Genomic DNA, 12,989 nt, shown 5'->3' with positions numbered 1-12,989 from the left:
ATCCTTTGTAACTTTTCTTACTCTATCAATCAGTATTCTTCCATACATTTTGCCAACAGCGCTCAAAAGGCTGATTGCTCTATAATTTCCGCATTCTACTCTTGAACCTTTTCCCTTGTATAGAGGCATAACAACAGCCCTTCTCCAGTCTGGAGGAGTGTATTCCTCCTCTAAACATCGGTTGAAAAGTTTGTGCAGCCATACAAAAATTATTTCACCGCCCGCCTTTATAAATTCTGTAGCAACATTATCAAAACCTTGCGCTTTTCCATTCTTCATATATTTGGCAGCAATTTTTATTTCTTCCATTCTTATCTCTGTCGTACCATCATATGCATTTAAACTTACCTGAGGAGGTGCTGCAGTGCTTATATTTCCTGTATGTGTTTCATACACCTCCTCAAAGTATTCCTTCCATCTTGTTTTTATTCCACTATCATTTGTCACCATTTTCCCATCTTTTCCTTTTATAGCTGTCATACATCCACTTTCATTACTGTTTCGGGAATTTTTCACCGCTTTCCAGAATATCTTTATATTTTCTTGGAGGTTCTCGGTCATTTTGATTCCCTCTTTTTTTTTCAACAATTTTTTTCGTTCACACACACCTTGTTTCACTCTCTTCTTACATTCATTATATATGCTTTTTAATTCTGCATACCTATTACCAATCGCTTTATTCACTGTCAGCAGATTTAACCATGCTTCCTTCTTTTCTTGCACTAGTTTTTTTATTCCATCGTCCCACCAAGCATCACCTTTCTTTCTTCCTTGTTTCGTTATACCGCATATTTCCATAGCAGATTCACACATACCATTTTTCAAACATTCCCACATTGCATCAATACTCATATTTTCCACACATTCATCGATCAGTTTAAGATTTACGGCCCTTTCAAATTTATCTTTTATGCAATCATTTTGGAGTTTTTCAACTTTGACTCTAGAAGGCGCCTGCATTTTGCGGGTCTTGGACCGCCATCCTTGAAACAAGATTACCCTTGATACCACCAAGAAGTGATCTGTTTCCATTTCGGCTCCTCTGTACACCCGCGTATCAACTGTTACAGGCCTCAATCTAGAGTCAATGACTACATAGTCGATAATAGATCTTTCATTGCCTCTCTCCCACGTATACTGGTGGATTTCCTTATGATCAAAGAACGTATTTGACACAAAAAGATTCCATTCCAGGCATACTTCTAGCAGTCTTCTTCCATTATCATTCTGTTTTCCATCCCCGAACATGCCTAGGGCTGACTCCATCCCGTCTCTTCGAGTTCCCACCCACCCATTCAAATCTCCCGCAAGTATTACTCTCTCACTATCTTTTTTTCCATTCATTACATTCATCACACTTGTCCAAAACTTATCCTTCTCAGATTCGCAGTCGGAATTCACAGGAGCATATCCTATTAATAAAATAATACTCGTCAATCCAATCTTGAATCTGACAAACATAAGTCTAGAACTTATAAGGACATACTCTTTCATACACTCTATCATTCTGGGCGATAGAAACGCGGCAACACCCTGGCAGGCTCTGTCTGTATCTGGGACACCTGACCAAAGAACCAGGGCGTCACCGTGTTCCATCGAACCGCTTCCTTTTTTCCAACTTTCCGTTATACATAATATATCCAAACATTTATTCCTCATCACATCACACAATTCGTTCATTTTTTCACCCATGCGTCCCCTTATATACATTCAGATACGTAATATTCCCTATGACAATCTTTGAAAATATTACCTGTCAAAGGAATCTTATTGTATAAAATTATTAGGGAACATGTCGTTAATTACGCATGCAAAAATAAACATAACTCATTAACATGATTTACTTCTGTTGACTGTATAATTATATTTAAATTTATAAATAAATTTGGTCAAAAAATATTTGAGCATATCATACCCAAATTGTTTAATAAATAATTAAATTAAATGATCTAAAATGTCCAGAGTTAAATAAAATGTTGTACTCGTATATGTAGGAGAGAGATCTTTTTGTATTGATTTACATAATAATATGTTATTAATTTATTTTGATTCTTATACCGAGATGGTAATTAGTAATTATAAAGACTTAATTACTTTAACTTTTATTTTCTTATTATATATCTTGATATTTTTATGTTTTCTTCATTATGTATTTTTGTATAATTTAATTTAATGCGTACTATTATTTGGCAAATGATTTATTACTCCTATTTCTTGTATTAAGTGAGTTTCTAGAAAACATATTTCAATTATTATTTCAACATATCAAAATTTAAAATAATGGTCAAGACATATGTGATAAACAATTTATAAATTAAATATATTTTCAATGTTATTATTAGAACACACATAACAATATGTATGATATGTGTGCCCTACTTTAAGATTTAAATAAAAAATAAAAAATAAAAAAAAAATATTATTTCAATTATATTTTTATATATATATTCTTTTTCTGTTGAATTCAATGATACTCTTATTTTGTTTTTTTAATACTACTATATTTTACCCTTATTTTGTTGATTTGAATGATACTATTATTTTGTTTATTTGATTATCTGTAATTCTTAATTTGTATAATGTATATTTAAAAAAATATTTCTGATTATCTTTTTTGCATTTTACTCTTTGGAATTATATTATTTATTACATTTATCTTTTTTATAGATTGTTATTCTATATCATTAAAATTTGATTTAATTAATTTTATTTATTGTGGCTTGGCACGGAGATAAAAAGCCTTAATAAGTTCATTAATATTTAAACTAGTGTAATTTTGAATGAATAAATAAATAAACTATAAAGAATTTTAATCTTCTAGTTTTATGAACTAACACATATTTTTTTAACTGTTGTATTATTTATGATTTACCTTGCACTTTTCGAATTTGTATCCGTTTTCTACAGCTTTAAAGTAAAATATTCGATTCTTGTTTAAGCACCCGGTGACAAATTGCTTAGAACTCTGTTTATCGGGACTAACATGTATTTTTTAATGTTTTTTTGTACTTTATTACTTTATGTTTTTAATCGGATCGTAGTCCCTTGGCTAGTGTTGTGGACTCAAGGAGCAGAGGTCCGAGATTCAAACTCCACTCTACCCCAACTTGATTTCCATTTCTGATAGTGAAAATGGCCGCCAAAATTGAAATATTTGGGTAAATTATAAGAATGCTAATATTTATTTTTTGGAAAAAATACAGTACCTTTACTTAAGTACTTCATTTTATTTCTTTGTACTGTATTTTTTTAATTATACGTTGTTTATGTACCTACATTTTAAAGCATGTGTTAATGCCCAGTGGGCGTTAAAATTATTAAAAATCAAAAATACAATAATTAAAACATATTATAGCAATATTTTTTGTTGAAATCCATATCATAATAATTATTAACGGTGTACTTTTTTACAAAAAATATATTAAGTTACATATTTTCTACATTATGTATCAACTAATATTTACATTGCACTATTTGTATTTAGGTAACTTGCATCTAATTTTATACTTTTATTTTACTTTTATACTCTAAACTATTATCCAATATCTCTTTTATCGATTTTGAGTATGTCAAAATTATTAATTTAACTCTTTATTCCATTACATACGTATCGTGGACGATATTAAAAAATACCACACAACAACAAATTTGGTTGGGATGATTTTTATTAAATATTTAAAAAAAAACTTAATTAGTGGCAGCTCTCGGGTAGCCTTGCTAAAGTTAATCAGGTGGAGATTATCCGGCTTCGTGATGTATTAGGAAATGCGTTTGCCTGTCATAAAGCAAATAAAAAAGTGGATTTTTCGATTGTCTGAAATGGCCCTTTATCTTGACAACTTATATATAATAATGAGTCTAACCCTTCCAGGCATTTGAAACATGTTTTATTTATAACATTAATTTAATGTTGTTCTACTTTAAAATACGGTTAATATTTTTTTATTGATAACCAATGCACATATTTATTTCTTTGTAATAAATTTTAAAGTCTTAATTAAATTTGGTTAAATTTAAATATATTTAATTTGAAAATACCCTTCATAGCAGAAGTATAATATAGGTGTATAAATATTATGGATTATATTTCTCTTCTTGATTTGTGAAATTAATACAAACCAGTTGTATCGCTTTGTTGAATTGAAAAATAAATTATGGTTTTTTAATGTAATAGTTCATAAAAATCTACCAATTTACAATATTATGGTTATAAAGGATTTAATCACCCAGCGTAAAATCCGTGACCTGCTCCCTGACCACCAAAGGTTAAACCAGCTCCATATCCACCGACCATATCTCTAAACCTGTCTCTATCATCATCGTTTGAATGCTGAGCCAACGCAACGGGATGATCATCATTCACCTTCTCTAAACCTTCATTAACGAGCCCATTATGGGTTGCGACCAAACCAGATTTAGCTGCATGACTTGTAATAATGACGTGACTAGCCACCGGTATTATTGGCACATAGTGATCAGGAAAATGAGATATATTATCTTCGCTGTTTGTAACGTGGTGTGTAACAACGGGAACACTCTGATTATCTGAGGTTATTACGTGAGATACTTTGGAAGTTATTGATGTTTTCTTCGTTCTTGAAACAGAAGGAGTCAAGCCGTGGATAACAGCAATCGTTTGAGGTACAATAGCAGGATGATTGTTCACAGGAACAACGATGTGAGTTTCGTGGTCTTTGGGATGATCGTGAGTCTGGTGTATTTCATGCCCAGCTAAATTGATCACAGCTCCGTTTGAAACAAACGGTCCCCTGTGCACAGTTTCTGATTTGATAGCTGAAGAAGATATCGCTTCTTGAACTTGGAGAGGGAAATTTGGCACCAGTTGTCGCATTACGCCATTAGGATCTGTTCCAGAATGGAAGTGATGGTCTTCGTCAAAGGGTGATATTCCAAATGACACGTAACCAATCTTCAAAGGGTTTGGTGATCTCTTAACGACTTTACCAACGACATCATCTTGAATATTGAAAATTTGTGGAGTGTTCTTGAAATTCATGGGTTTTGTAAGGCTCTCCGCAACCATGGTCAGTAAAATTACTGACGAAATCTGAAAGAAAAAAACAATTAATTAATCAGTGTTTTTATTGGTAAGGAAGGCGTATAATGTTATAATTTTAGTGCTGAATCAAATTTTTAAATACTTTGTTTAAAAATGTTTATTTGGAATGTAATTATTTTTATATTTGTATTTATTTAATTTTTTTTTAAATTCGGTCAGCGTTGTTGAATTTTGTGGTTTTATTTTTGATAGTACCTACCAATGAATTTGACAACATGTTGGTTTTTTTTTATCAGCTCCAAAGGAGTGGAAAAAAAGAGAGAAAAGAAATAAACAAGGGATGAGTAAAAATCTATTAACATTTAAAATATCAAAAAACTTCAGGTATTGGGTAATTTAAAAGCTTTTCCTTTTTTATAGGTAGTTAAGGAACATTATGATTTACCCAGATACTTTATTTATTAGGGACCATAATCAAAAACGAGAAACAAGTTGTGGTAAAAGTTGGGGTTCGAACCTCGGTACTTTATGATCCAGATTCCGCGACACTAGCCACGGAACTACCGCCCGTCTCAAATTATCTAGGTACTTAATTTTCACCGTTGCGTTGTAATTAAAATATTTATATCTACAAATTTACTCATATCCAACTCAAATTAAGAACAAATAATATCAATTTTTCACGTTATTTACAATTCAAGAAAATAATTGTTGACGCGAATAAATTCATTATTCATCAAATAAAAAGATATCAGAATAAGGAAATATCACTTTTCTTTATTTGTTTACAATTTTAAATTAAAAAAATATCATTGAAATACTTTTGAGTAAAAAAATTTTTTTTGTACTTATCATGTATTAGCATAAAAATATTTTTAAATTTTAAATTTTATATTCCCTCAAAAGCGGTTTATTGCAATAGCCAAACATGTCACGATTCGGTTAAATTTCGAACTTTGTTTATGACCGTTTAAATTTAAGTTGATCATTATCACGAATCTTGACGTCACAATTGTTAATGCCAAACACGTTGCGTTTTTGCGGAGACATAGTTTTTAACAAATTTATTTTAAAAGTTATGTATGAAAACATTACACCGCAATATCCATATTGATTTTGAAAATACAATTTTTTTTTTCAGTCCATTTCACATATTTTTACCAGTATTCGTAGTAAGTGATATTTCCCTACTCTGTGAGCAATATTATAGAATTTGTAAGTAGGTAATAATTATAAATATTCCTACACTTTTATGAAATTTAATTTTTCACGTTCATAATCAAATGCAATTAATTTCTAGCAAACTACATGCACATATGTATACATAACTGGTCTGCAACACGCGGAATGCATTTATGGTAGTGATAAGGGCTACTGGTGACATTCTTGGGAGAAGTATTGGCCAAGTTAACGTGCCAAGTTTCAACTTTAGCTAAGTAATGAACTAATATACTGTACAAGTGTTATCATACCACATTCGTTATAGCCTCTGGCTCGATAAAGTAGACGTAATTTCAAACCTATCAAGGCTAAATAGGAAAAAAAACTAAAGTTGCTCTAACAAAAACTGTTTTACTTTTAGGATTTTAATCGTTGAAACTATATTTTATTGTAAAATATGAAGACGTTGTTTGAAGTTAACTCTATAGACCAGGTAATTGATTTTGGAAATACGAAGATATCTTTTGATTGCAATACTTAGTTTTGTATTTTTTTTAAAAATATTTACTTTTTACTGTTTTTATACTGGTGAAATGAATTAAACAACTCTTAGTCCATAAAAATAAAAAAAATATAGAGTGATCTTCAATTAACATATTACAACAGAGACGAAGAACATTTTAGACAGGGGAATTTAGAAGTCTCGGCATCTACAGGGCTTATGATCTGTCATTGGCTGGTTTAAGTGGCCAATTTACACGCTGTGTAACATTCACCATTCTGCCTATATTTGAACATCTATATTCCTTAAACTCTTTCATCTATTGATGTTTGTAAAGTTAAAGAGCTGAAACCTGTATTTATATGGGTGAGATTCATGTGATTGATTTATTTCAATGCCTGAAATTTTTGTTTTTCAATTTTCATACTTCTTCATGGACCGGTTGATTAATCAACAATATTTTGAGTTTGTCCAATTTTTTGTAGGCAAAGACTGGAATCAACACCCTGGAGAACTGTTTATTTTAACCTATTACAACAGAGATGAAGACCATTTTAGAGAAGGCAATATATAAGTCTAGGCATCTACAGGGTTTATGACCTGTCATTGGCTGGTTTAAGTGGCCACTACACTTTACACACTTTATTAGTTAGTTTAGAACTTCTTAAGAACTAATTTAAACTTTTAATAACATTACAATTTTTTATCAAAATTTCTCTATAACATATTTTTTCAAATTAGTTTTAAATATTTAGATCTTTTCTATCTCCTTTATTTCTTCAATCAATCAAATTCTCAATCCCTTGTACAATGAGTTTTGAGATTCTGTTTTTCTCCTCATTGGTAATCTTATCTTTTTCATCCCTTGTTTCATATGTATGACATTGTTGGTTAAATTTTATTATTGTTTTAATTTTGTTCATCTCGTTAATTATTTTTTGTACAAAAAATCCCATATTATATTTAATTTGCTTCTTCACTGTGAGAAAGCCAATTTCTTTGTGAATTCTTTCTACGTAAGAAGTTTGTAGTCGGGTTGTGGCCCTGTGGCTAGTGTCTTGGACTCACGGATCAAAGGTCCGGGGTTCGAATCCCACTCTACCCCAACTTGATTCCTATTTTCCAATAGTAAGTTATTTACAACTCGTTGAACCCAACCTACAAACAACCAAACCAACCCTCAAAATGAAATATTTTTTTTAATTTTTTTATTTTATTTTATTTTTTCAATAAAAAAGAATTCATATTTCTTTTAAGTATAATCCTAATAACCATATTTAAAAGAATATGTTTATTTTTAATTTCTCCTTCAATACTTATTTTTTTATTGAGATTGGGAAGAAATTTTATTGCGACCTTTATTAACTGAAAACACTTTCTTAAATATAATAAAATATAATTTTCTTCTAACCACAACCAAAAAAAATTGTCCCAATCTTTTATATAGTCTTCTCTGTGCTATGCTAATATTTGCTATCTTGACGCCAATATAGAACTCATGGATTGCCTGGAGCGTTTGCAAAATCAAAGCATCCGCTTGATTTCAATTTCATAAAGTATGACCATGTATCACCCTTTCGCTCTGAACTCAAGTGACTTCGTTTTTATCATCGCATACACTTTTAATCTCTCTTATTTCTTTATAATATTCTTCTTAACTTTCGTTTACCTCTCCGATCATGGTATTTTGCTTCGCTCTTCTCAGGAGAGAACACTTTTCATTTCTCGACATAGCACATCATTTTTCAGCTGTTTTTTTCTGTTTAAGTGGCTAGATTTTGCAATGAACTTTCTCTTTGTATAAAAAATACGCCTTCTCAAGCCAACTTCAAGAAACGCCTAATGTGTCTTTAGATCCCTGATTTCCTTTCATTTTACTGTTTTTTTTTATGTATGTTTTCAATCCTTTCCTTTCCTTGGTTCATCTTTCTCTCTCCTTGCAAACTCACATTCCTCATCCTTAAATATGTACAGCATAATATTATTTTATTTCATTTAATATGTGCAAATCTTATCTTCCCATGAAAAAACTGCGGTTATTTTGAATTAATTAGGTTTTTTAATGCATATCTCTTTTGATACATATTTTGTTTTTAAGTACAATTTTTTTTATCAACTCTTCTTTTGGCCAAGCTTTGGTTAGCTGGAAGCTATTGTTTTAAGCAATAAGTCCACCAAAGCACTTATTTTTTGTACTTGAAGAATTAAATAAATAAATACTTTTTTATTTAAAATTTAAGTACCTGTTTCGGTTAACTAATTTAGCTAATATATGTAAAAATACACACATATGTACAAAAGAGTATTTAAGTGGTTTTTTTTTAGACAATTAAAAACAACGCAGTTAACTTTTCATTGCAATGTGGACCCTGGGCCTTTTTAACTATCGACATTATGATTTGACAAAAAAAAATCGTTTAGAAACAATTATCCGGGGCATGCTTATGAAGCAGGAGAAAAAAAATCGTTGGACTTACGTAATATTAATTTCATATACCAATTCAGGCAATCTCTAAATAATCGGCAGCAGAAAATTAGTTATTGTTCTTTGATTTTTTTACAAAGGTAATTGTAAAATAGATTTATCATAAAGTTGTCAGATAATAAAAACAGTCAGTAAAAGTTTCATTTGACCCTCCGCAAAAAAGAATTTGATTTCCTCCCAAAATTCCTTGTAATTTTGTCCTTTATTCTTATCATGCCATTGGTTAATAAGAAAACTTCCATAATCAACGGAATGGAAAAAGTGTGACGTCAATGTTATTAATGATTCTAATTTATAAACGGAAATTACTTTGTCAGGGTACAGAAATAAAGAGATATAAAATAATAACTTTTATCAATATAAGCCTTTCCAAAGTGAATAAGGGCGCTCAAACTAGGTATTTATAAGTGAACAAATATTAATCGTATTAATTTGTTTTCCCTATGAGACACTTTGTGTAGCAGAAAGAAATATTTTATTAAAAACTGATTCATTCTTGAACGTTTCTCAATTTGTTACAAGAGAGAGAAAAAAACCATTTTGAGGAGGGAATTAGGAAGTCTAGGCATTTGCTGTGATGTAACACAAAGGATACAAGTCTTAATATATCTCTCTTATTTTTTTAAATGATGAAGTTGTATATTTTGTAATCTTCAAATGGATATTTCCAAAGCTGATTTGGAAAGTAAAATTTGTATAAATATGCAAATATTTATTCATGCTTTGCGAATAATAATTACATGAATAAAAGTAACGCCAATAAATCCGTTAATCTGTACAAATGTATAAAAAAAAACATGAAGTTGGAATTTATAACAAGGAAGACAGAGGCGTTATTATCTGGCCGATGTTTGAATGAAAGAGACAACAGTATCCAAATACCACGATGAATACATGTACCATTCATAAGAAAAGAAAAACATCTGTGGTGAGTGTTTTTCTCATTCATTATTCAGTCGTTTATTGGCAGTGAGCGGGGGTGCGCGTTAGTCAAATAACCAGCGAATTTATGATTTTTTTATTCTATGGCAGACCTAAATTATATTTTTATAAATTATGGGAAAGGAATTATTCAGCAGTATGTTTCTACTTTTTTTTTTTTAATTTCTGAACTTTAGAATATTCCGTCGTTTGCTCGTTGTAACACAATGTTACATCACCACGCCCAAAGGATTTTTTTCGCACAGCCTTTTAAGAGTTAACTAGCCACTTTACGCACTCTAATATCTATCTACCTATCTGCCTTTGTTTAAACATCCACATTTTTTTTACTCTTCCATCTGTTGACTATAGTTGAAAAAAATAAGCTGAATCCTTAATTGATGTGGGTGGGATTCATCTGATTAAATTATTTCACCTGTAAAAATGCCTAGAATTCCATGTTGCCTCCTCAAAAATGTTTTCCCTCTCTGTTACAATAAATAGCTCCCTAGAGAGTGAAATCCAGCCTTTTCTACAAACATTTAAGCGTACTCAAAACATTTTTATCATTCAAAATGACAAAGACAATTTAACAATGCAAATAACTATCAATAATGTAACCTACAAAACGTAACAAAATATCTCAGTTTACAAAACACGCTAGATAACAATGAAAATAAATATTATCTTTAATTTGTAAAGAAATTTTTAAAACAATTAAATTCATTAAAACTCAAGAATATATTTATTGATTTTGTCTGCACTTTATTGTTTTCATTTTTCTTGTGTGAATAAAAAGAAAAAATATTTAAAACTGCTCCATTTGTAAAACAAAACCATATCGGCACTTAATACATCATTATTGTAATAATTAATACAATGACTGCTTTTGATAAACTATCGCGTATATTGTTAGTATTGTTAAATACACCAAATTAAATCACCGAGACGATGATTATTTGTAAAACAAATATTATTATTTAAATTTATTTCAACAGAGAGGAAAAACAGGAAAACATTCATGTGTTCACTCTCAGTTGAAATAAATTTAAATATAAATAACTCCCTAGGGAGGAAATCCAGCCAGTCTGCAAGCATTTGGACATACTCAAACATTGTTCAGATATTATTATTTTTCAAATTTAATTTAATTCTCCCTAAATTTAATTTTAGAGGTGCATATAATTACACATACACCTTATAACTATGATACATGATCAATTAGTTAGTTCTTATCCCGGTTTTTTATTATTTTATCCTAATTTAATATTAATGATATCTCATAATTATGTATCTCATATTTATTATGTACTGCACATTTGTACTTAACAAATAATATTTTTCTACTATGCCATGTAAAATCCCTCTGGGCGTAGATTGATAATTAATAAATAATCCAATCTTACACATGCTTTACCTCATCATTTAATATTATTTTATGTCTACAAACTTAAGAATAAATTAATAAATAAATGAACAAAATATTTGCGAAACAACAATTCACATCATTGAAATTATTTTATTATTCATTACCAAATGTACTACCAGGGTCAAACATTAATTGTGAGATTTACTTTTAATAATTTATAAAATAAAATAATTTTCCCACATGTCTATTCTCACCTTTCCCTTTTCGCACCTAATGGTGCATAGGGAACTGCATTAGTAAACTAATCGCAGCGCTTGGTCATTTTTATTACATGAAAGTAAGATGATCAGTTTTACTCTTCAGGAGTCTAGGGACTATGAAATATTCTAGTGTGAAAACACTCTTTGAAGTAAATATTGGGTAAATAAATAAATAAAGGGTGCAGAAATAAATAAAAGAATGAAAAATTTTATCGCAAGAACAGCTCGAGTCTTTTAAAAATTAAATTATTTTTCCATCTGTCAGATTGTCGAAGAAATAAAATGGAAATTTCGTTAGTGTTGCCAGAGTAGTAATTTTTTTTAACCTACTTTGCTCATCTAATAAGAAAAAATAATTAAAATTGGACCTCGGATTAAACAACTCTGTAGTGGACATTTGACCGACATTATCTTTAGAACATTGAATATTATTTAACATAATATAAAAATATCCGTTGTATGAAAAATAAATTTTGTTTTATATTTGAAGTTTAAAGTTCATTGATTCAATTAATCTTATTAAATGACCCTTTACTTATCTACTCAGTTGTGTCAATCAATATTTCCACGTGCACAATAAAATTTTAGAGAAACTAACAGATTCCTTTTTTTTAGCTTACATTTGTGTTATGATTATTTTTTCCCATCGTGCAACATTACGCGGCGACATCACGAATGCGCGCGGTGAAAGTGGAGCATAGTGGGGGGATTATTAGACATAGTCCGATGTATTCAAATATGATTCTACGCTCCTTCTGGACTATTCTTAATTCTATGATTAATACCGTATGAATGGTATAAATAGACAATGTCCGTTAAATAAATAAATAATAATGATAATAAAAAAATAACTAGAGTGTGGAGTATTTGAGCATTAAAATGGAGTGTCCTCTCCATCTGAAATTTTTTGTATTCAAAATTATAAGTTGTCTTTTTTTTATTTTTTTTATTAATATCCCTACAGAGATGAGGTAGAATTTTTTCAAATTCAGGATTATGGATATTCGAGCGTTTACAGGGCTTATGACCTGTCATTGGCTGGGTTAAGTGGCCACTTTACGTATTACAACATTGCCCATTCCGCTTATTAGCGAATATCGACACAGGTAACATTTTTTTGATTTTTGTATATATGTTATTAAATGAGAAACCATTCACAAGCGTTTTGGAGCGCCATCTATGTATTGATATTGAAGTTAAGTATTTTTAATTAGCATATTACTTTATTTTATGTATTTAAGACTCTTCCGAGTTAAATTAAGTACTAAGAA

General features: G+C 30.0%; 2 protein-coding genes across 2 annotated transcripts in view; both read right to left on the bottom strand.

Annotated features, from left to right (window-relative positions):
• Positions 1–1,596, bottom strand: part of LOC148279037 (protein CFDP2-like) — a 62,839-nt gene extending 61,243 nt beyond the window's left edge. Inside the window, exon 1 of the mRNA XM_088230538.1 lies at positions 1,000–1,596. Within this exon, the coding sequence (XP_088086664.1) occupies positions 1,000–1,596 (597 nt within the window). The remainder of the gene's footprint in view (positions 1–999) is intronic.
• Positions 1,597–4,152: 2,556 nt separating this feature from the next.
• LOC148279036 (uncharacterized) overlaps positions 4,153–12,989 on the bottom strand; it is a 48,076-nt gene continuing 39,239 nt past the window's right edge. The window contains exon 2 of the mRNA XM_088230542.1: positions 4,153–5,068. Within this exon, the coding sequence (XP_088086668.1) occupies positions 4,223–5,068 (846 nt within the window). The 3' untranslated portion in view covers positions 4,153–4,222. The remainder of the gene's footprint in view (positions 5,069–12,989) is intronic.

This window comes from Micrasema longulum, unplaced genomic scaffold, assembly GCF_059751315.1.
Source record: "Micrasema longulum isolate JH-2025_06_02 unplaced genomic scaffold, ASM5975131v1 h1tg000779l, whole genome shotgun sequence".
Classification (NCBI taxonomy): domain Eukaryota; kingdom Metazoa; phylum Arthropoda; class Insecta; order Trichoptera; family Brachycentridae; genus Micrasema; species Micrasema longulum.
The sequence above is the reverse complement of the archived record's forward strand: the minus strand, read 5'-3'. Positions and strand labels throughout refer to the sequence as shown.